Source organism: Euprymna scolopes, chromosome 2 (genome assembly GCF_053919585.1).
Source record: "Euprymna scolopes isolate OS-2025 chromosome 2, ASM5391958v1, whole genome shotgun sequence".
Taxonomy (NCBI): Eukaryota; Metazoa; Mollusca; class Cephalopoda; order Sepiida; family Sepiolidae; genus Euprymna; species Euprymna scolopes.
This window is the reverse complement of record NC_136483.1, coordinates 106,670,204-106,691,448: the sequence shown is the minus strand read 5'-3', so window position 1 is coordinate 106,691,448 and position 21,245 is coordinate 106,670,204. Positions and strand designations below refer to the sequence as shown.

Here is a 21,245-nt window from a genome sequence, read left to right as displayed (position 1 = left end):
TTATAAGGGCAGAAACAACCCCCAATGCTTTAAAACAACCCCCAATGCTTTAAAACAGGTGAAATAATAAGCGATAGCTTGTTGATATCAATGAACCTCAAGGGACTTGTGGGGTATATGGTCAGAAAAGAAGGAGAAAAAAAAAAAAAAACGTACCGGGCGTATCTGCATCGCTCTTTGGGAAAGAAGAATGAAAGGATGGCAAGCGCATTTGTATATGCGAAGGGCATCTTGGGAAGGCAGAGCATGATGGGAGAAGCTATTTTTTTTCCTGTCTCTTCCTTTTTTTTCTAGATAGGAGGATATAAAAGCAGGGAAAAATTCCCTGGGGGGGGGGGAGAAAAGAGTCGTGAACATCTTCTCTTGAAAAGAATTTTGCATTGCTGACGTTCGGATTGTGTGGTGTGACATTGGTGGCGAGAGGCCAGGTGTGGTCGATTGGAAAAGAAGAGGGCAGAAATGTGCTGTTGTCGAGAGAGTAACTCACTCCTTCCCGAACCCTAGAACCGAATCCTGATTATAACCCTAGAAGCTATTTCGGCTAGTCAAGCAGGTTAACATGGCTGATTGGAGACTCTCAACTCAGATGTTGAGACCCTTCACTTGGGAGTGTTACTTAATTAAATGGCTGGAAAAATTAAAGATGGTGGCAAGGTTGCAAAAAATCGAAGACGTGGTCACCCTGCTGCTGTTCTACTTAGAGGGGGAAGCCCTCACTATTTACCAGCAGATGCGCGATGAAGATAAGGGAGACCTTGCCTCAGTGGAGCAAAGACTGGAATTGACTGAAATGTCCATTTGAAGCACTCAGCAAGCTTGCAAGTTTGAGGTGGTCTGTTGACGTCTTTGCTGCGGAGATCAGAAGACTGGCAGGATTGGCTGTTTACGTGGGGAGGAGTCTGGAGATGACAGTAAAGCTATACCTAGTGAATGGCTTCCCAGAAGAAATCTCCGCGAACATACAGACAATCACTGAGATCAATACGATGAAAGTGGACGATTTCTTGGTCCACGCCAGAGTCCTAGTCAAGAATGTCAAGGGCCCAATCATGGCTGCAGCTGTGAGTGGAAATAAGTGCATGAAGCCCCACTTGAATGATGAGAGACAGGCAGCGAGGCGACAGGAGAGGAGGCTTGCCATCAAGTGCTTCCGGTGTCAGGGTCCTCACCTGCTCAAGGACTGCAAAGAGCCGAGACCGGGGGTCATCTGCTACCGATGTGGATGAGTGGGGCACATTAGCCGCTATTGCGTTGCTGCACGGGACCAGGCAAACGAGTGAAGGGGAGCCATTGTGCCAGTGGTTCCCCTTTCTATGTGGAGATGGCGCACAACGAAACGTTGCCTCAATTACCAGTAGTAGTCAATGGGAAGAGAGCCATGGCCCTTGTTGACTCAGGCTGCACTACGACGTTCGTAATGAAGAATGTCGCTAGATCATGGAGTATTAAGACCGTGAATGGCAGGGAGGTGAAATGCCTGGGAGAGACAACAGCGGAAGTACTGGTGCAAGGTGTGCCTATTGGACTAAAAGCCCTGGTGTTGGATCGTCTGGTTGGTGATGTTGATGTGGTTTTAGGTGTAAGAGCGATCAACCAACCGGGGGGGTGCTACGTTGAGAGGGGGCCAAGTAACTTTTGGACGCCTCGGCGCAGTAGGAATGGCAGGAGTGGAAGATGATAGAAATATCAGAACGCAAAAACCAGAGGCTTGCTGCATCGAGGATGAGGTTCGATGGTGAGAGGTGGACGGTGGAATGGAAATGGATCTCCGGGCCTCAGGAACTACGAAACAAAGTAAGCTGCTACAAGAAAACACTGCGAAGAGAAATAAGAAAAGGATTCGAGGAAGAAGTGGAGAGGTGGATAGAGGAGGGAATTCTGAAACCGTGGACAGGGGAAGAAAAAGGAGTGTTACCATTACTGGCGGTTGTTCAACCCACAAAGAACAAAGTTAGACCGGTACTGGATTTCAGAGAATTAAACAGATACGTAGCCTGCCACACTGGAAAGGTGATTGATGTATGCGAAGAGGTGATGAGGAAGTGGAGGAGGATGGAGCAAGCCACTAAGATTGTCGACCTGAAGTCGGCTTATTTCTAGATCCATGTAGATGAAAAACTCTGGAAACATCAATTGGTCCGGTACAAGGGGAAGTTGTATTGCCTGACGAGATTAGGCTTTGGGCTGAGCTCAGCCCCAAAAATTATGACTGCCGTGCTGAAGACGGTGCTGAGTAAAGACTGTACAGTGGACAAGGCCACTAGTTTGTACATTGACGAGATTCTCGTGGAGGAAGCAGAGGTGGCAGCAGAGAAAGTGAGAAGCCTTGTCCCGAGGTATGGGTTGACTGCAAAACCGGCGGAGTCCCTGGATGGAGGAGCGGCGTTGGGGTTGAAACTATGCCGAGATGGCAAAGGAAGCCTTGTCGTCCTTCCCGAACCCCAGAACCGAATCCTAATTATAACCCTAGAGGACTTCCAGCCGATTTTAAACCATTTACAACTGTTATAACTCAGAAAGACAAACCCATAAATTTCAGCGAATTTAAAGTGGCATTGCGCAGTTACGAAGAGACTAATCCTATGCTCGTGGACAATAATAACTTCAGCAATATTATGAAGTTCAAAAATGCTCCTCGAAAGCAGACACCACCAAATTACGCACCTCACCGCAACGTATTCTCCAAAAGTAATTTTCCCAAGAAAAAGAATAAAATTATCTGCTATAATTGTAGACGACCCAACCACAAAAGTTTCCAATGTCGATATAAACACTCTAAAATGGACTCCGTAAAGTTGAGAACTTTGAGGAAGAACATACATTTCTATTCACATGTTACTTTTACAATACCACAAACGGTAAAAATCTCCTTGTAGACTGTGGTGCTACAGCGCACGTTATCACCAAGGAATCTGATTTTATTAATTTTGATTCAAACTTTAATCCTCAGTCATTTTGTCAAACTTGCCGACGGTAGTCAAATAAATGATATAGTCTTGAAAAAAGCCGATGCTAAAATATCCCTAAAAAATAATAAAGGCGAAATCTGTAACTATATTCTAAAAAATGCTCTGTTCATACCTACATTTAAGCAAGACATATTTTCCGTGCAGGGTTCAATTAAACAAGGCACGAATATACAATTTGGCCAAAATACATCAAAATTGATATACCCCAATGGAATTGTATTTGACATTAAAGATAATGGCCGACTATATTATTTAAAAAGTATGGTTCTCTCAAAAACTGCCTGTTACGACTTGGAAACCTGGCATAAAATTCTAGGACACTGCAATATAGCTGATATTAAAAAATTGCCAAATGTAGTCGAAGGCATGGAAATAATACCGTCAGACGATCTCCCAAATTGTGATGTGTGTGCACAGGGGAAAATGACAAAAGATATAACGACGACAATTACAAATAGAACTTCTGACGAAAATATTAACCAGACATGTCGATACTCAATAAGGGAGCAAAAAAAGGCCAGACTTCTTACAAATTAAAAAGATACAAGATTACGCCGTGGATTACTGTTATTCAGTGAACAGCGCATCGGAAAGTTATAATGAGGCGATTAATTCAGAAAATCACCAACAATGGGAACAAGCTATGGTATCCGAATAACACATGCGAAATAGTGGCAAAACCAACAGATAAAAATATTTCTTCACACTGGTTTTTTTTCCAAAAAAATCATATATCTATAAAAGAGAACGTATCTGTGTGCCTGTGTGTGTGTATGTGTGTACATTTCCCTATGCAATAACTTTGTCAATTTTAAGTCTACAGACTCGAAATTCGATATACAGAGTACTGAGATTTGGGAAAATCTTTGTGATCGATTTTCGGCCAGAAATTTCGCTGTTAATAGGTCAAAGTTAAACGATTTGACTTTTAAAACTCTACCAAACTCCTCTGACAATTTTGAGTCTAAACACTTGAAATTTTAGATATAGGTTCCTTTGACATGGATCTAACTTAATAACTTAATTTGAGCCCAAAACAATAAATGTTAAGGGGTCATAATAGGGGTCAAAGTTTAAAAAATTGACCTCTGCAGTCTCTACCAAATTACTCAGACATTTTCTGGTCTAAACATTTGAAATATTACATAAAGGGTATTCAGAGATAGGGCAAGCTTTTTCATTGGTTTATGTTGAAAATTTTCAGTTACCAATATATAAATGTATGTATGTATGTATGTATGTATGTATGTTAGCATGTGTGCCCAAAATTTTCGACAAAGGCAACAGATTTTCACAAGATCAGTATCGTTTTAAAATTCGACCTTTCATACAACAAATATCAGAAAATTGTCTAAAAACATTAATATTTTAACCTTCAACCAGGCACTTTTCTATAGAGGGGATCGCTTTTTTCGCCGATATTTTTTAACGTTATCCTCTCCTTCTGATTGTTTAGTTTAAACTTTAAAAAATGTCACTTCCTGTTTGGTGGTGGGCGTAACAGCATAGACGTCAAGTTTTTTTCCACTATTCTTTTCCTCCTTTGCCGTACGAGTTCGAGCCTGCCTTTCTACTACAACTTTTTTTTTTTTTGCTCAATATACACATCCAAACACTCGGGCAACGCCAGGATGAAATTCTAGTCTATCTATCTATCTATCTATCTATCTATCTATCTATAAAAGTGAACGTGTCTGTGTGTCTGTCTGTGTCTCTGTGTGTGTGTGTGTGTGTGTGTGTGTGTGTGTGTGTGTGTGTGTGTGTGTGTGTGTGCAATTCCCTACGCAATAACTCTGTCAATCTTCTGTCTACAGTCTCGAAATTTGATATACAGGGTACTGAGATTTAGCGAAATCTATGTGTTCGGTTTTCAGCCAGCAATTTGGCTGTTAGAGGGTCAAAGTTCCACGATTTGCTCTTTGAGAACTCTACCAAACTCCTACGACAATTTGGAAATTTTAGATATAGGTTCCTTGGACTTGGATCTAACTTAATAACTTGATTTGAGCCCAAAACAATAAATGTTAAGGGGTCATAATAGGGGTCAAAATTAAAAAAATTGACCTTTTTTTTTTCGCTCAGCATACACCTTCAAACACCCGGGCAACGCCGAGCACCCATGCTAGTCTATACTCCTATGAATTCATTTTTCTTTTGTGTGTATTGATATTCATATTAAAACCCCTCTTTTCTATTTATTTAAGGTATTTATTTGCTTTCCCACCAAAGAAAATTAGGCACAAGGCCGTTTTTAATGTGGGGGAAAAACCAGCTCCCCTAAAAGTAGGGTAAAAAGGGGGAACTTTGGTTGTGACCAAAAATAATAATTGTCCCAGTATAGAGGTTTTCCCCTCTATTGACTGATACAAATTATCTTAAGTGCAGCATCTGCAGAACAGATACTACACTTTGATCTCGGCCCGAAGGCAAAGAACAACAGGGTATTTATTTGCTCCCCCACCGAGCAAATTAGGCACAAGGCCGATTTTTAATGTGAGGAGTGAAGGGGAAATGGGGACCAACTCCCCAGGGAGTAGGGGAGCTGGATAGTGACAATTGGTATGAAGGGTTGCCCCTACATTTACTAAGGTCTTATAAGTACTAGCGGAGTTCGCAGCAATCGAAGAAAGTGTGATCAGTCGTCTCCACGGCTGTTGTCCCACAACAAGGACAAGCAGGCGACTCCAAAAAAACAGAACTGCATTGTATGTTGTTAAGTGGAAGTGCATTTCGGGCCACTCGCCAGGTCAGAGAGAACTCCAAATTATTCAGATGACTCGAAACTGGCACCCAACTCCACACGGAGCAGATCTCACTCTGCTGCCAACCCAAACGCATGCATAGCGGGTCGGCGGCGGCCCCTCTCACTAGATCCCTGTGGAGTTCCCTACGGGTAGCAGTCACAAGGTCGCTGGACCTTGGTAGTCGTTTTAGCGCAGCTCAGCACTCTTTCAGGAAAGCTGAATCTCCCCGCGGCTTACAACGAATCTTGATAGAAGGGTCGAGAATGATTTTGGGAAAGGCGGCAGTAATCGCTGGGTGCCATGGTTGCTCCTCTTGAAGGTAGTGGCTCAGGAAGGCCAGCCTCTCGGAGTCTCGATGACACTTCAAGTCCGGCATTCCCAAACCTCCCTCACACGGACGTTGAATACAGACCTGTCTGCTCACTCAGTGTCTTCCTCTGTCGGTAAAGGATGAGAGGGAAGATGTATGTGGCGCACGCCTCAGCTCTACCCTTTAAGGAAAGTTTCCTAGGAAGCCACAAGTTGACTGCAGCCTCCACCTTTGACCATACCTCCGACCAATTCTTATCAAGCTGGAGACCCAGTCCGAACCACATGCCAAGGATCCGAACCGGGCCATCTGTCTAGCTGAAGGGCACTGGGAGGTTTGCGTTGCCACTCCAGGCGCCCAACTGACTTACTGCAGTTTATCTTGGCCTCCGTGATTCTTTCATACTGTGCGAGTGCCTCCGACACGATCTCAATGTCTCTGAAGCTCGACACGAAGACCGTGACATCATTGGCGAATGCGGATACCTTGGCAGCTGAGCCGCCAGGCAGAGCCATTCCGCACAGGGCCGAATTTGCCTCCCCACATCTCAGCTTGCAGAGCAGAAGCTCCCAGGCCAGGACGTAAAGAAGGGCCGACAGCGGACAACCCTAACAAACCGACCGAGAGATAACAAAGGGCTTTGAGCGCTTTCCATTGACTTGCACGACAGCCGTGGGCTGTTGATACATCACGGAGATCAACTTGCAAAAGTCCAGTTTAAAACCGGTGGCCTCTAAGACAGATGCCAGGAAACGATGGTCGACCCTATCGAACGCTTTGGACTGATCCAAATTGATCAGCGTGGCTTCCGTGTCATCATCTATTCCCTCCTCTAGGATCGTGCGGATCAGGTGCAAGTTGTTCTGAATCGATCTCCCCTTCACAGCGTAGTTCTGTTCCAGTTCAACCCACTCGCCGATAACAACCTGCAGCCAATTCGACAGGACCTTGGTCAAAATCTCCAACTCTGTGTTAAACAGAGTTATGGGCCTGTAGTCATCAAGAACAACAGAAAAAAGGCAAGCCTCTTTTCTATTTATTTAAAAAGAAAATACAATTTTCTTATATATGGGTTGTGGAATTGCATTCGCTAGCAAAAGATCTAGCTAATTTGCATATTCTTTTAAACATTCATTTTAATTCATTCCCTATTAGTTTTTTCGGTTTTCTTATGGGATTATCATCTTTAGTTATCTATTACGTGTAATTATATTCAGGCAGATATTCTACATGATTTATCCTTGCATAATATTTGATTTGTTTTCATATATATTTATGTATACGTATATATTTTTGTTTAATCTATCTATCTATCTATCTTGCTACGTCTTTCTCACAGAAGAAACGCTGCAATTCTTCCTCTACTCTTTCGTTACTTTGCAGGCGATCTGCTGAGATTTAATCGATGGTTCCCGCTACAAAACATTCACAACAAAAAATCGTCTATAAACAACTACCAGAAACGACGACAGTCTGCGTCGTTCAAGTGACCATTAACCATAAAACCAACTGTGTATCGCCATTTTAGCCTTTTTTCTTCCTTTTTTTTTATACACAACCAACCCACGTGCTTGCTAAGTAAGTTACGATTTTCCCTACAAGCCTCAAGTTCTGTTGAAGCCAATGCAAAAAAAAAGGGGGCGATTCTTCATTGTCTTTACATGGGTTGGTATTGTTTTATCTATATTATATTTCCCTTTATTTGACTGTCTGTCTTTCAATTCAACTTTTTCTCGGAAACTACGATGCCGATCTGGCTGGAATTCTATATGGACCTTTGCTATAAGGTGCACCGAACTAAGCATCATGGTATCCGTTCGATGTATAGTTAGGAATTAATAATGGTCATCATCTATGCACATATAAAGTTGAGTTTTGTCGCTCTTACATTTAGATTAAAAGCCTAATTTTTCTATCTAAAAATTATCAAACTTCTTAATATACTCAGTCATGGATAATTTGCACATTTCTTTGAAAAACGAATTCTCATTAATAAATTATTTAGATTTTTGTGGTGTCTTATTGGATGGTTGGCTTTATTTAACTATTATGCTCGGTTTTATTTATGCATATTTTCTACATTGTGCATAATTGCGTAACATTTACGATAAAAAAGACGTTCTAGCACACGCACATGTATATGTAACAAGGGCCTTGTGTGTGTGTGTGTGTGTGTGCGTGTGTGTGTGTGCGTGTGTGTGTGTGTGCGCGTGTGTGTGTGTGTGCGCGCGCGTGCGTGTGTGTGTGTGCGCGCGTGCGTGTGCGTGTGTGTGCGTGTGTGTGTGTGTGTGTGTGTGTGTGTGTGTGTGTGTGTGTGTGTGTGCGTGTGTGTGCGCGCGCGGAACAGCCTACCAAACTGTTCTGTCACTTTTTGGTCTACAGATTTGAAACTTGATATAATAGAGATTTAGATCTATTGAGTTTTAGTCTGTACAAATAGCTGTTAAGGGGTTAAAATTTAAAAAGAAATTACCTTAGCAAGAAAAGGTCGCCTTAACTTGTTACTTCTACGCGTGCGTAAATATACATTAATGCGTTGAAGTTGCTTAATTTTGAACGTTTTCTTATCTATCTGTCGATAGCTAAAACGATAACGACTCAGGCTAGAAGGCAAAACGTTTTGGTTTCTATTTTAGCTGATGGCACCCAAGTCATTTTTTTTTTTTTTACTTTTGAAAATTATTACTATATATTTGGTACAATATAATAATCAATAGAAAATTGGTTCAATAATACGAAATCTGCATAAATTAAAATATCATATTTAAACGTATTTTACGATCAGTCAACGTTGGGCGGCGTGCCAGTTTAATGCAAAACTGAACACAAATTTATCCATATTCAATCATTAGTTTGACATAAAGCACCCATTCTAAGTCGATAGGATATAACATTTGCCCGTTTTTAACGGGTTTAAATGTCTAGTCTTCATTATTTTTATATATTTTATTATATTTTTTAATATAACAAATTTTAATTCCAAAAAATTGTCTTATTTTACTTTCAGCCGAAACAGCGAATCTTTGTTTTCTTTCTTTTTATATTGGGATTAGTCATCCTAATGATGCTCATCACATCAATGCACCTATTGCATCAAAGCAGATTGAAGGTAAGTGTTATTTATACAGTAAGTTTTATTTATACAGTAAGTGTTATTTATACAGTAAGTATTATTTATACACTAAACGTTATTTGTACATAAACGTCATTTATACGCTATTGCTTCGCCAACTCTCTTATTGTTTAGCAAAGTTTGCTAACTTGAAATATTTTGAATAATAAATTACGTTAGGTTTCTTGTAAACAGAACAAAAAAACTTTCGCATTCATTCGTATAAATCCATGGTTTTCGACGACGATGTATACCTCTTAAACGGGTGGCCGCTTATGAAACAAGAGTTACGCAAGGGTGCCCACTTATGAAACAAGAGTTACGCAATCCCAACCACACCTCTCCCAAATCAGCACTGCTTGATACCAGTAGCAAGGAAGACTTCTACGGGGAGTCTTATTGAACTGCTGACGGGGACTGACTAACTCTCTCTCTTTCTCTGCCGACTGACTGACTAAAACAGTTCTGCATTGCTATTTATCCTGTAAATGTGATCGGACAAGGGCGTGATCCCCCCTTGATCGACTAATCAACGAGTGTCACATCGATTCCCGCAGTAGCAGATTGGTCAATCGTCCATACCAACCCGATTGACCCAATAGCTTTCCAAGGCCAAATATGATATCATAACTGCGAGTTAAATGTTCAACTCTACTTAAGTTGACATTTTCTTTTTATCATCGATAAAAATGACACCACCCTTTTGTGCTGAGACAAATATTTAATGATAAATTTAAAAATAATTCTTTTAATCGAAATCCGTTGATGCGCAAAACATCTTTAATAACAATTGAAAAGAAATATCTAACCAAAATAACTGATTACGCAGCCATGCTTGCGTCACTTGGTGTGTTCACTTCTATTACTCAACGGATCGAAATCATAAGTGAACTGGGTTTTACCATTTTACGCCGAAATAATTCCCTCATTTTCGCATGGTTATTGCGTCATCTATTATCCAGCCAATCTCATACATATATCAGCCCTGATATTTACTAGTTGACATATCGCTAATGTAATCAGGGCCTGTAGGTATGATGGCAATTAACTTGGCCTAGAGGGCCGAATTGCTTGTATTCTGTGGTCAACTAGGTCAGTTTTCGTCAAAGGTTTTTCAGTATTATTTTGTATTGATCTGGAAAGAAAATGCCGGTTCATTTCTAGAGAAATCCGTTATATGAAGGGAAGGCGTACGTTTGTATGTCCAACCAGAGAAAAATATGCTTAGCGGAAGAGAAAGAGGGGATTTGGGAGAGGGAAGAGTAAAACGTAGGGGAAGACTGCATAAATAGAGAGACAGATAAGGAGAAGTCGATAGATAGAACCTTTAATAGAAATGTGTTACACTTTTGTCCCGCGCAACGCCAAATAACTTTGCTAGTATCATATAAATGAAAGTCTAAGTAATGTTTTTTTGTTGTTTCTTTTTTGTATTCTAGGGTACTGCTTTGCTCTTCACGAAGTGGGTGAAAAAAAGAAGACCGGTACTGATTGGCCAGACGGAGCTAACAAAGAATAACAAAACCAATCAAATAACAATAATAAAACCTAAAGGTGCACGAAACATGACCCCTTCAAATCACTTGGCGTTGACGCCACTAACACGTAAAACATCCTCAGTTCCGCAAACACACAGTAAAAATTATCTAATATATCGTTGTTCCGGTGGTATTGGTACTAGCTTTTGCAGTGGGCTCGGTAATCGAGAAATTGGTATTGTGGCCAGCTACCTTCTGGCCAACGCCACAAATAGGAAATTCGGCATCATCATGACACATCCTTGCCAGGTAACCAATTTTCTGGTTCCGAATACATACAACTGGATAATTCCACAGGAATCGATAAAAAATCGAACATCAAGAAATTTGTACGTACGGAACAATAGAAGATTTACCGAATCTCTAGCGAGGATAGATTTTAATAAAAATTATACAGAAGAGGTTGTTTATATACAAGGTAATCAAGAATATCACAAGCAGCTATTGCGAAACAAACTCTATAAGACGAACCTAAAGTGGATGCAGCGTTTAGCAACGCATAGAATCTACCAGACCGTAATGTTAACGCTTTTTAAGCTGCATCCAAACGTGCAGAAGAAGAAGGACGCCTTTTTCAAGAAAGCACGGCCTTCAGCGAAAAGCAAGGTAATGTGTGCTCAGGTGCGTATGGGTAAAAATCCGACGATACCGTGGGATAATCGACCGATGAACTCGCTAGAGAACGTGCTGAACATATGGAACTTTTTTGATAAGAGAGACAACAAAAGCAGCATTTTCGTCACGACAGATTCGTCGAAAGTGATAGCTAGTGCCAAGAAACATTTTGGTGCGCGATTCATCACTACGGAAGGACCAATTATCCACATAGACAAGGCATACCGTGGATCAGTCTGTGCCGGCATGGAAAAACTAATCCTGGATCAAATGATTCTTGTCGATTGTGACACTCTCGTAGTAAGTTCCAGTTCTTTTGGGCGCATACCTTTCTATATGCGCAGTAAGCCGGGTGGATATATTTTCATGGGAGGTAAAGTTCCATCATAGCAAGACGAATAGTAGTACGCGTCTCCTCTTATTTTTTTTAATCATTCTTTTTGCTGCAGTCGCCTTCTTCTTCATTCTCATTTTCTTTTTTTATAACAACGGTACTAAAATTTATTAATAATGACAGCCGAATGATCAACTGAAGTGTTTACAATGTTTTCGGTTTTTTGTTTTTTTTTTGGGGGGGGTCAATTATACAGTGTACATGCATATGATCTCGTGGATATTTCCCCAACCCATCCGCCAAAGGGGAAAAGCGGCACTTGTCTCAAATATAATCGCTCTCTTTCGCGGTTCAGAATAAAAGAGGAATATTTTATGAGCTTATCCATTATGTGTCACTGCTGACTTCTTCTCTATGACGTCATATCCTGGCACATTGTGTTGTATTGCTGTAATTCTGCAGTGAAGATATATAAACAAATAATTATCCTTCACGAGTGTGCATGTGCCGTTTAGAATATCAGTTTTAGACTAAGCGTTGTACGTTGATTGCTGTATGCTTGTGTCAGCCCTGTTGACTACTTTTTTGCCCAACGCCGAAATCCTTCTGTCGAACTCTCTTGGTGATTTCCACTAGCCGAAAACAGCTAGTGTCTCCTAAATATAAACAGAAATCCTAGATGTTTGTTTAATCCAACAAACTTTTAAAAGAGAAGGTTGTATCAGCTTTTACTCACTACTATTTTTTCTAGTTTTAACTCATTCCATCACAAGTCAAAATCTGTCTTCCTTGAGCCTCTCAACCATTTTTTTCTGCCTACCTTATTCCCCAGCCCTATCAATTACATTCGCTCTTACCCAACCATCCTGGATACACGACAAACCTGCATCCAATGATGATGTCCTGATTTAGGAACGTTGGTGAGTGTTGAGTCATCTCTTAGTTACCACTGCTCCCTGGTCTACTCTGACTCGAAGTGATATAGTACCAGTCAAGAACCCAGAAGGAAACTATCGTTGGATGGTTGCAGCTAAGTGGTTAACGACGCGGACTGAAAACCTGAGTGCGCCAAGTTCGAATTTAGTTCGTTCCACTGTAACATTTTCATCTAATCCACACTTGACCTTGTGTCTAAACTTCTAGAAATGACGTAAAGAAAATAACATGTGCTGACAAAGCTGATTAATCTACAGTCAAATTGTATACTAGACATTTGTACGCTTTCGGCATAAAAAGACGCAACGACTGTTAACATGTGAAACTCGACAACCAGCGAATCATTGTAACTATCTTTTCAATTAAACTCTTACAAAATTGTTGGGTATATAATTACAATTTATTAACCGGAAGTAAGCATACGAATAAAATCCTATTAAATAGTTTATTTGATAAAAGAGAGAGATCAGTATGACCTGTTCACGTCGTCTCTGCCTGCATAACAACTCTGAAACTCGTTGACCGTGTTTAGAGCTATCGTGTAAGTGTCTAAGCAAAAAGGTTATATCTGGTAGGTTGCCATTGTTTTTCCAGGCTTAACGCTGCTTAACTTGTGTGGCAACGTGATAATACCGTATTCATCTGATAGTTACTCCACCTCATGAAGTCCTCGTTTTTGCTCATTATTTAGAAATGTATATAATTTTAATGATGTAAATATTAATTTACTTGTCTGTACGCCCAGTGTCACAAAAAACATCATCATCGCAAATATCAATCAATGAGAAGCGAATTACCTGCCTTTAATGTCGCTCTTTATCGGTCAAAAATGATTAAAACCATTTCCTCTCCAAAAATTAAAAAAAAAATACTTTCTGTTTACGGTTTCGAATTGGCTATTTTATTTTATAATTTAAAATTAGTCCTGTTGAGAGGATTCTATAAATTTTTTATTATAGTTTTTTTTTCTTTTTTTTTTACTTTAAATGTGCAAACAAATTGACATCTGTTCCTTTATAATTTGTATAAAAAAATATCCATAAAAAAGTGTGTTGTGTCAATAATTTTTATTTAAAAAATCTAAAAAATTTTAAAAAGCGTCAAAAGGTTCAAAAAGAATTTGCTAAAAAGTCGTTTTAAATTACTCATTATTTGTTTTATTTTATTTGTTTTATTTTATTTGTTTCATTATATTTATAATGTGTTTTCAAAAAATTTCAATTACTGTGGAATTTCCACGGGTTCTGCTATTGTATATAATTTCATTGATATATTATAATGCGCTAGGACAATTTCTGTTCGTAAGTGCGTTATCACCCTTCACCACCTCTTTTTTCAAGATGGGATCTCATCGCTTTGTGTCGAAGGTTGAAACTCAATCTTTGCATTCGGGCTAGGATCAAAGTTTCGTATCGGTTTTGTCCAAAGATGGTACACTAATATTGTGGGCGTGCCTACGCATCAAATGTCCATAGAATAGATATATGTCATAAACACCGACAAGAGTTTTGAAGATAGAACCCTATAACCAAATATATTTTTAAATCATATTAATCCGCGTACTTGGATAAGTATGTTTCAGTTTAAACAAAAACGGCACTAATAATATCGTGGGGTCTGCGTTCGCACCGGACATAAAAAATGGAAATGTTTCTGAATTTTTTAGATAAGAATTCGTAATATTTAGATTTTTCAAACTACTGTTCTCATCTTGAGTATTACTTTCACAACGTTTCGGCCGATGTAATCTCTTCATGTGTATCTTGTCGAACTCAGGAATCTTTCTGTCGAAATCGAGAATCTACACGCAATTTAGAGTGCGGGCGATACTAAGAATAAATATTCGAATTACTTAAAACTTCTACCCAGCCATACCCGACGGAACGAAAGCATTGTACTCACGTGGATTAAATAAAGGGTTTAGTTCGAAATTCCGTACAGATTAATGCGTTAATCGGAAAAATTCTCGAGTTCGACAAGATACACCTGAAGAAAGTCGGAGTTTATATCGGCCGAAACGTTGTTACGAATAAACATAACTAAGGCAATAGCTGAAACCTTAGAGGAAGACCTCCAGTCTGTAATGGAATGGGGACATAAATGGATGGTATCATTCAATGCTGCCAAGACTAAGCTTATTTCCGTTAATAATTACCAGAAACCTTCTCAACCATTGATAGCCATGGCTAATGATACACTATCTAAAAAATCTTCGCTAAAACTTCTCTGTAAAAACGTTCACGGGGAACATGAATTAAAATAAATATATTAGGGGCATTGCCAAGGCCTCTCTATCGTGCTAGAAAGTTACTTAAGCCTAAGAGTATCCTGCACCTCTACAAGGCTACTATTAGCCAATATATGGAGTATTGTTGCCATATTTGGGCTGATGTATCTGCTACTAGTCTTTCATTCATAGACAGAGTTCAAAAAAAGAATCGCCAACCTAATAGCTCCCGCTCTGTTAACCAGACTCAACCCTTTTTCCATCGACAAAACCTTGCATCCCTGTGTCTGTTTGGCGAGTATTTTAATGGAAGGTGTTCCGACGAACTCCAAGTTCTTGTACCACCTTGACGCAGCAAGGTCCCACCTATACACAGAAGAGATTCCTAGATGCCGGAAGGCCTTCTACTCTCATGGTTTCTTCCCTCGGGCTGCTAGACTTTGGAATTTTCTCGTGGGTCCCTGCTTCCCTAACTGTACTGACAAGTAGAAGTTCAAGTGTAATGTGAACAGACATCTTGCTGTTCAACTCCCTACATAGTATCCCTGCAAATTATTCTCAGATAGTAACCTCCTGCATCAAAGTAACACTGTGATGTGTTTGGGGTGAAAAGAAAAGAAAAAAAACGCAGAAGATGAGAACATTGATCCAAAAATACCGAATAATATAGATGAAATTTTGTGTGGATTATAGGTAGCAGTCGTAAGCTTCGTGGAGTTGTTGATTTCTCGCTCTCTCCCTCCCTTTCTCTCTCTTTCTTTCTTTCTTTCTTTTTGTATCGGCTGTCTTCTTTTTTAAAATAACAGTTGTAAAATAATGATGGCAAACTGGCAAACATTAAGAAGAATAGGGTGGGGATTTGGGATTTGTACAGTATTTTTGTTTCGCTCTTCTAGTTAGACCAGATTTCCTTCTGCATCTGAAAACGCGTTATGCAACATACAAATATCTGTGCGTGATGTTGCCAAGCAAAGCAAAACCTTTGATTCCAGCAAAGCAACTGGCGCTGACGGTATTCCACTGATAGTGCTGAAGAAGCTTTTACCAGAACTAGCTCCCATACTTACAAAGCTTATAAACGTTATCTTAAGGAGAATTGCTTCCCAACACTCATCAGTTTGCCCCGTATTTAAAAATTCAGATGATCGGTCATCCCCCCCCCTCTGAATACAGACCAATAAATTTCCTGTGCGTTATGAGTAAGTTGCTAAAATCTGTGTTAAATAGAGAAGTAGTCAACCACCTCAGTAAAAATAACCTCCTCAGTGACATACAATATGGTTTCCATTCCACTAAATCTACAACAGATGTGCTAACAGTTATATCTCATAGGATTAGTGAATCTTTCGATGGAGGCTTCCTTTCTAGGCAGTTGTTCTTGACATATCAAAGGCTTTTGACAGGGTATGGCATAAAGATCTACTTCATATTTCCAGCCATGGTATAGCTGGAAATTTCTTCTCAATTATTAGATCATTTCTCTCTGATAGGTTCATAGGAGTAGTGGTTGATGGGCAAGAATCAGAAGCTCACAGTATTAATGATGGAGCCCCTCAGGATTTCATCCTGGGCTCAACTCTCTTCCTGATCTACATTAAAAATTTCCCAAATCACATCCTAAGACTATTCGTAGACATTTATGCTGACGAGACTACCATCTATGGAAACACTTCAAAGGCCATAAACGACCAAGTTCTCTCAGATTCTCTCTCCTCTGATCTTGAGCATGTTGTAGAATGGAGAAAGAGGTGGCTGGTTCCTTTTAATGCATCTAAAACCAAGTTTCTATCTTTCCATCATCGGGGCTATGATCCCCGTCTGGCATCAATTGAAATGAACGGCTCTCGTTTTATGAAGGCTCCATGTTTTGTCATGTTTTGTGGCTTAACCTTTACTCCTGATCTGAAATGGAACACGTACATCTAGTCCGTTGCCAAAGTCGCGGAAAAAATGATGGGATCATTCTAGCGTTCCAGTAGATATCTCACTGCTGATACAATTCTCTACATGTATAAGAGCCAAGTACATCCAAGTATAGAGTACTGCTGCCACATCTGGACAGGAGCTGCTAGAAGAAGCTTATTCTGTCTTGACAGAGTTCAAAATAGACTTCGTAGCTTAGTGAGGGATGCTCTTTTCCCTTCCCTGCAACCTCTTTCCTAGAGAATAGACGTTGCGAGCCTATCTCTGCTTTATCTTTATTTTCATGGCAAGTGCTCGTCTGAACTCCAATCTATAGTCCCCCTCGCTAAGCTTTCATGAAAAACACTCGTCTAGCGAAAACCACAATCAATAATTTTCCCCACTCTTTATCAGTGCCTAAACCTAAACGTAGATTCCATGAACAGAACATCTTTCTTAGAACTGCACGCCTGTGGAACTTTCTTCCGTTTCCCTGCTTTCCGGCTGACTACAATATGATTGTCTTTAAGTCCAACGTAAACAAATTCTTGATGGGCCGTCTCATTTAGTAATTCAATTTACCAAATGTCCACTAGTAACGATTACTACGATATTGTCCTATGACTACTGTTCACTTATTAACCCTTATCCTCAGGTGGCCTCTAGGCCTTGATAAGTGGTGACTCTTTTGTAAAAATAAAAAATGCGCGTTTACATGAATATTTCGATGACAGTTGTCTTAGCCTTACTAATCCCGTGCTTGTTCATGACAAATTAAAATCAGATGTTGTGTTTGTGACACCAAAATTAGAAGATTACTCTGCAAAGCTAACGGTCTGCATCTATTCGGTTTGGTTTTTCAACAGAACACTTATCGTTTCCCAAGTGTATTGCTTTCACCGTGGCTGAGGATCTCCATCTAATCTTTGTATGTTAAAGATATATAGTATATATGCATAATATCCGGTGGGTCGAATGTAACAAAGCGCGGACGAGCGTGTGCAAATGCATACGAAATGCGAAATGACGGCCCTATAAGGAAAAAGACTATAAAAAGGAAAGAGAAGACGATCACGTGCGAGAAGTGACAGCCGTAACGAGAAGTCGCGCGTGGAGGGAGAATGAGGAAATAAATGTCGTTGTTACACAAAAAAGGAGTCAAGTTATTACCTGTCCTATGTTCAATGCGATACAATGTTGCATTCTCCTACCCTATCTCCCATAAGGGAACGACCGTCGCAAATGTGATCGCTCTACTTCGCAATTCGGAAATAAGAGAACGATTTTATCATCTTATCCACTGCGTGTCACGTGAGACTGCCTTTCTGTGATACAATCTTTAATTTCTTATGAAATATTCTTTTATTGTTGTTGTTGTTTCTTATTCGTTTTAAACATTATTTTCACACGCCACGCTCGATACTGCTATAGAAAAAATAAGACTTTTTGTCGGTGTAATTTTCATTTTAAGGTATTCATTTTCAACTAAGCAAAAATACACCATATTACAAAGCTTATACATCAAGTTATCCAACCAACAGTACGAAATAAAGTTTAATTGAAAAATTCAAAATATTTTATTTTATTATTTTGTAAAAAAGAATTTTATGTCGGTCATTATTGGCGGCCATTGTGTGTACCATCATAGGAATCTTTCCTGCTTTATCTAAACACGCAATATTATATGTGTATTATATGCTTAACATATCATTCACGTATCATTAACAAGAGAAAGATATATAAAGGTCATAAGGCTTGTATCAGATTAAGTACGTGGGCTAAAATCTTTTTATCCGACAAAATACAAATTCGTTTCTTGAAGTCGGTTGTTTTCATATTAAAAAAATCCAAACCGATAAACCTGAACGCAGTCATGAGGAAGCTAGTCAAAAGAGAAGACGCAACTGTGCTTCACTACTAAGGATTTCTCATATCGAATATTCTCCAAAGCATATGCAGTAATATTAAAAGTAAGCGGGAAAATAGGTAATTTCAAGTCGTTCACAAGATAAAGATTATAGCTAATATCATAGCCAACCGTCAGCAAGCTGTTCTGTCTAGTTTAATTAGCCCTGAATAGACTTGTGCTGTGAAAGGCAGAACTATTCAGCGCCATTTTAACATAATTATGGGCTATAGAGGTTTATCAGGTTTGTGTATAACTCTCTGACTCCATAGAAATAAATAAAAGAAACATATTTTAAGGGTGAATAAAAAAGGCAACTTTATTTACTATTATGGAGGTATATAGAGAAGGTTCGTTTTGTGGCAGAAGAGAATGTTCGTGAAATGTGTGTGAGAAAATCAACAGAAAGACTGTTCGTTTGGGTTATACTTATCGGTTTAGGTGGGAACAAAGTTGGTTTGAATTTACTTCGGTGTCTTCCTTTTCTGGTTTTCGTGAACGAAGCAGTGTTTAGTCATTCAAGGCGTTCGGGCCATAACGTGGGGTCAGTACGTCGTTTTTGACTTTCATAACCTTTTCGGGGCTCCTCCGGCCGCGTGGAAAATCAACCGTGCTTCCTTTTCTTCTTCTTCAAAATCCCAGAAAAAAAACGCGCCAAAAACCAAACTTCCTTTTTCCACCGGAAGTCCCACATCTTCCAGTCCGCAGTCAATTCTTATTAATCCCCACATAATACGCCTTATCATCGCGGCAGTTGACTCAGAAATCGAGTTGATCAACCAAAGCATTTAATAGGGTTGACTATGATTACTTGAAAGTGGTACTGTTGTGGGACTATACCTGTTTCATGACCATCCGACTACCCGAACAGTGTTTATTCTTCATCTTCATCATCATCTTTTTGTTAGTCTGACAGTCTTCTCTGCCCGAAAAAAACAACAGATTATGCTTATGTTATCACTAAAAATATGCATTAACATTGTCTTCGTATATTAAATATGAAATTAAAATTCTTCGACTTATTTATACTTCGGTTGTGATGAAGATCGTGCTCTGCCTCCGCCTAGAAGTAGTTTTTTTTTGTTTGTTTTGTTTTGGATTTTTTTTTCTATATTACAATGTCTATAACATATTAATGAAAAATGTTACGGAACAATCATAAAACAAATAACTTTTATCAAACGACAGAAAACTTAATTTTCTATCGACATGCATAGTTTTAAACTTTTAAAAATTTTAGGAACTGTTGTTATTTCAAAGTTTGTTCTGTTATTTCCAATTAGTTGATTTCGTTAATCAAAATGGCGGTCGATTTTTTTTTAAGTAGTTTATATAATAACACATCTTTGAATAAATCCAGGGCCTGGCATATAGAACACGCAGCTAAAAAAAAAATCCATATAAGTCTTATAAAGTACTACCGCTCAAATGGCATACACCGAAAGTTGAGTTCAATAAGATTATCAGATTACAAATTACAGTTATTTAAGTTAAGCCTCTCTTGCAGATTTTAAAGACGATGAAAAATCTTGATTTCGTGTATCTATAAAGCATTGCTTTTTTATGAAAAAATTGTTTTTAAACAAAGCAATGGTTTGATAAGTTATTCAAACTCTTATTCATTGGTAACAACCGACTTTAAACGCTGTTGTATGGCACTGAAAGCTGCATTAAAAGTGGGTGCCGCGTTTGCTCAAAGTCGGTCAAAAAACAACAACTCGTATACGATTCAGAGCATTGATTACAACTGTTTCAACACAACAAAAAATGTTTGTTTTTTTATCAATATGTGAAAATGGATGAAACCTGGATCCACTAAATGAATTTCGGAGTCACTCGACACCAGCAGGTGAAAGTCGTACTAAGCGACCAAAGACGCAAACATCAGCAGGAAAGGTTTTCATCTTCCGATTTGGGGATACGCAAGGTATTTGTCATCGATTATCTTAGGAAAGGGTGGACCATCAACAGAGAATATTATGTGGCATTATTGGTTCGTTTTAAATAATAAATCACAACAAACGGCTATATAAAACAAGAAGAAAATGTGCTAGACAGTGCATCTTGTTACAGATAGATCGCAACGATGGCAAGACTACAGGGTGACACGATGAATTTATCGCTCTGAAGAAAACAACACTACAGCTTTATTTTAAAACTTTTTATCGGAAATATCAATTCAGGTAACTTGATTATGTGGTAGAGCTTACATGTATTCAATGTAGTCGCCTCCAGCCTCAATCACCGTCTCGAGACGGATTCGGAACTGAGAGTATGCCTTTTCCACAAGTGCCGGCAAGAACTGGATTATCTAATGTCTACGCTTGAATTGAGCGTTTATTAGTTATTAATCCATTCTCGTAGCATTTGTTTATAGGCCGGATGTAGAGGCTTAGCAAATGGAGTGACAAAGCGGCTTCGTGGCTGGGTTCGAATCTCCCGACCTGCAGGAATTGTCAATCTACACTGATGATTGCGTAAGCAGTAAACGCTAGTATCTGTAGGTATAAAAGAATACTTATTTAATTATATATATATATATATATATATATATATATATATATATATATATATATATATATATATATATGACATTATTAGTGTCATGAATGCATGCAGCGAGGTGCATATTGCGGTAAGAGGGGGTGTTTC

General features: G+C 39.2%; 1 protein-coding gene across 7 annotated transcripts in view; it reads left to right on the top strand.

The window, feature by feature from the left end:
* The window catches only part of LOC145294031 (uncharacterized), a 100,143-nt gene extending 81,883 nt beyond the window's left edge, over positions 1-18,260 (top strand). For 4 of the 7 annotated variants that reach the window (XM_080141047.1, XM_080141015.1, XM_080141062.1 and 1 more), the window contains 2 exons: positions 9,031-9,132; positions 10,575-18,260. In XM_080141047.1, the coding sequence (XP_079997173.1) occupies positions 9,031-9,132; positions 10,575-11,678 (1,206 nt within the window). In that variant the 3' untranslated portion in view covers positions 11,679-18,260. Of the gene's footprint in view, positions 1-7,406; positions 7,689-9,030; positions 9,133-10,574 lie in introns of all 7 variants that reach the window. The other 3 variants (XM_080141025.1, XM_080141032.1, XM_080141040.1) reach the window with 1 other exon arrangement.
* Positions 18,261-21,245: the final 2,985 nt, after the last annotated feature.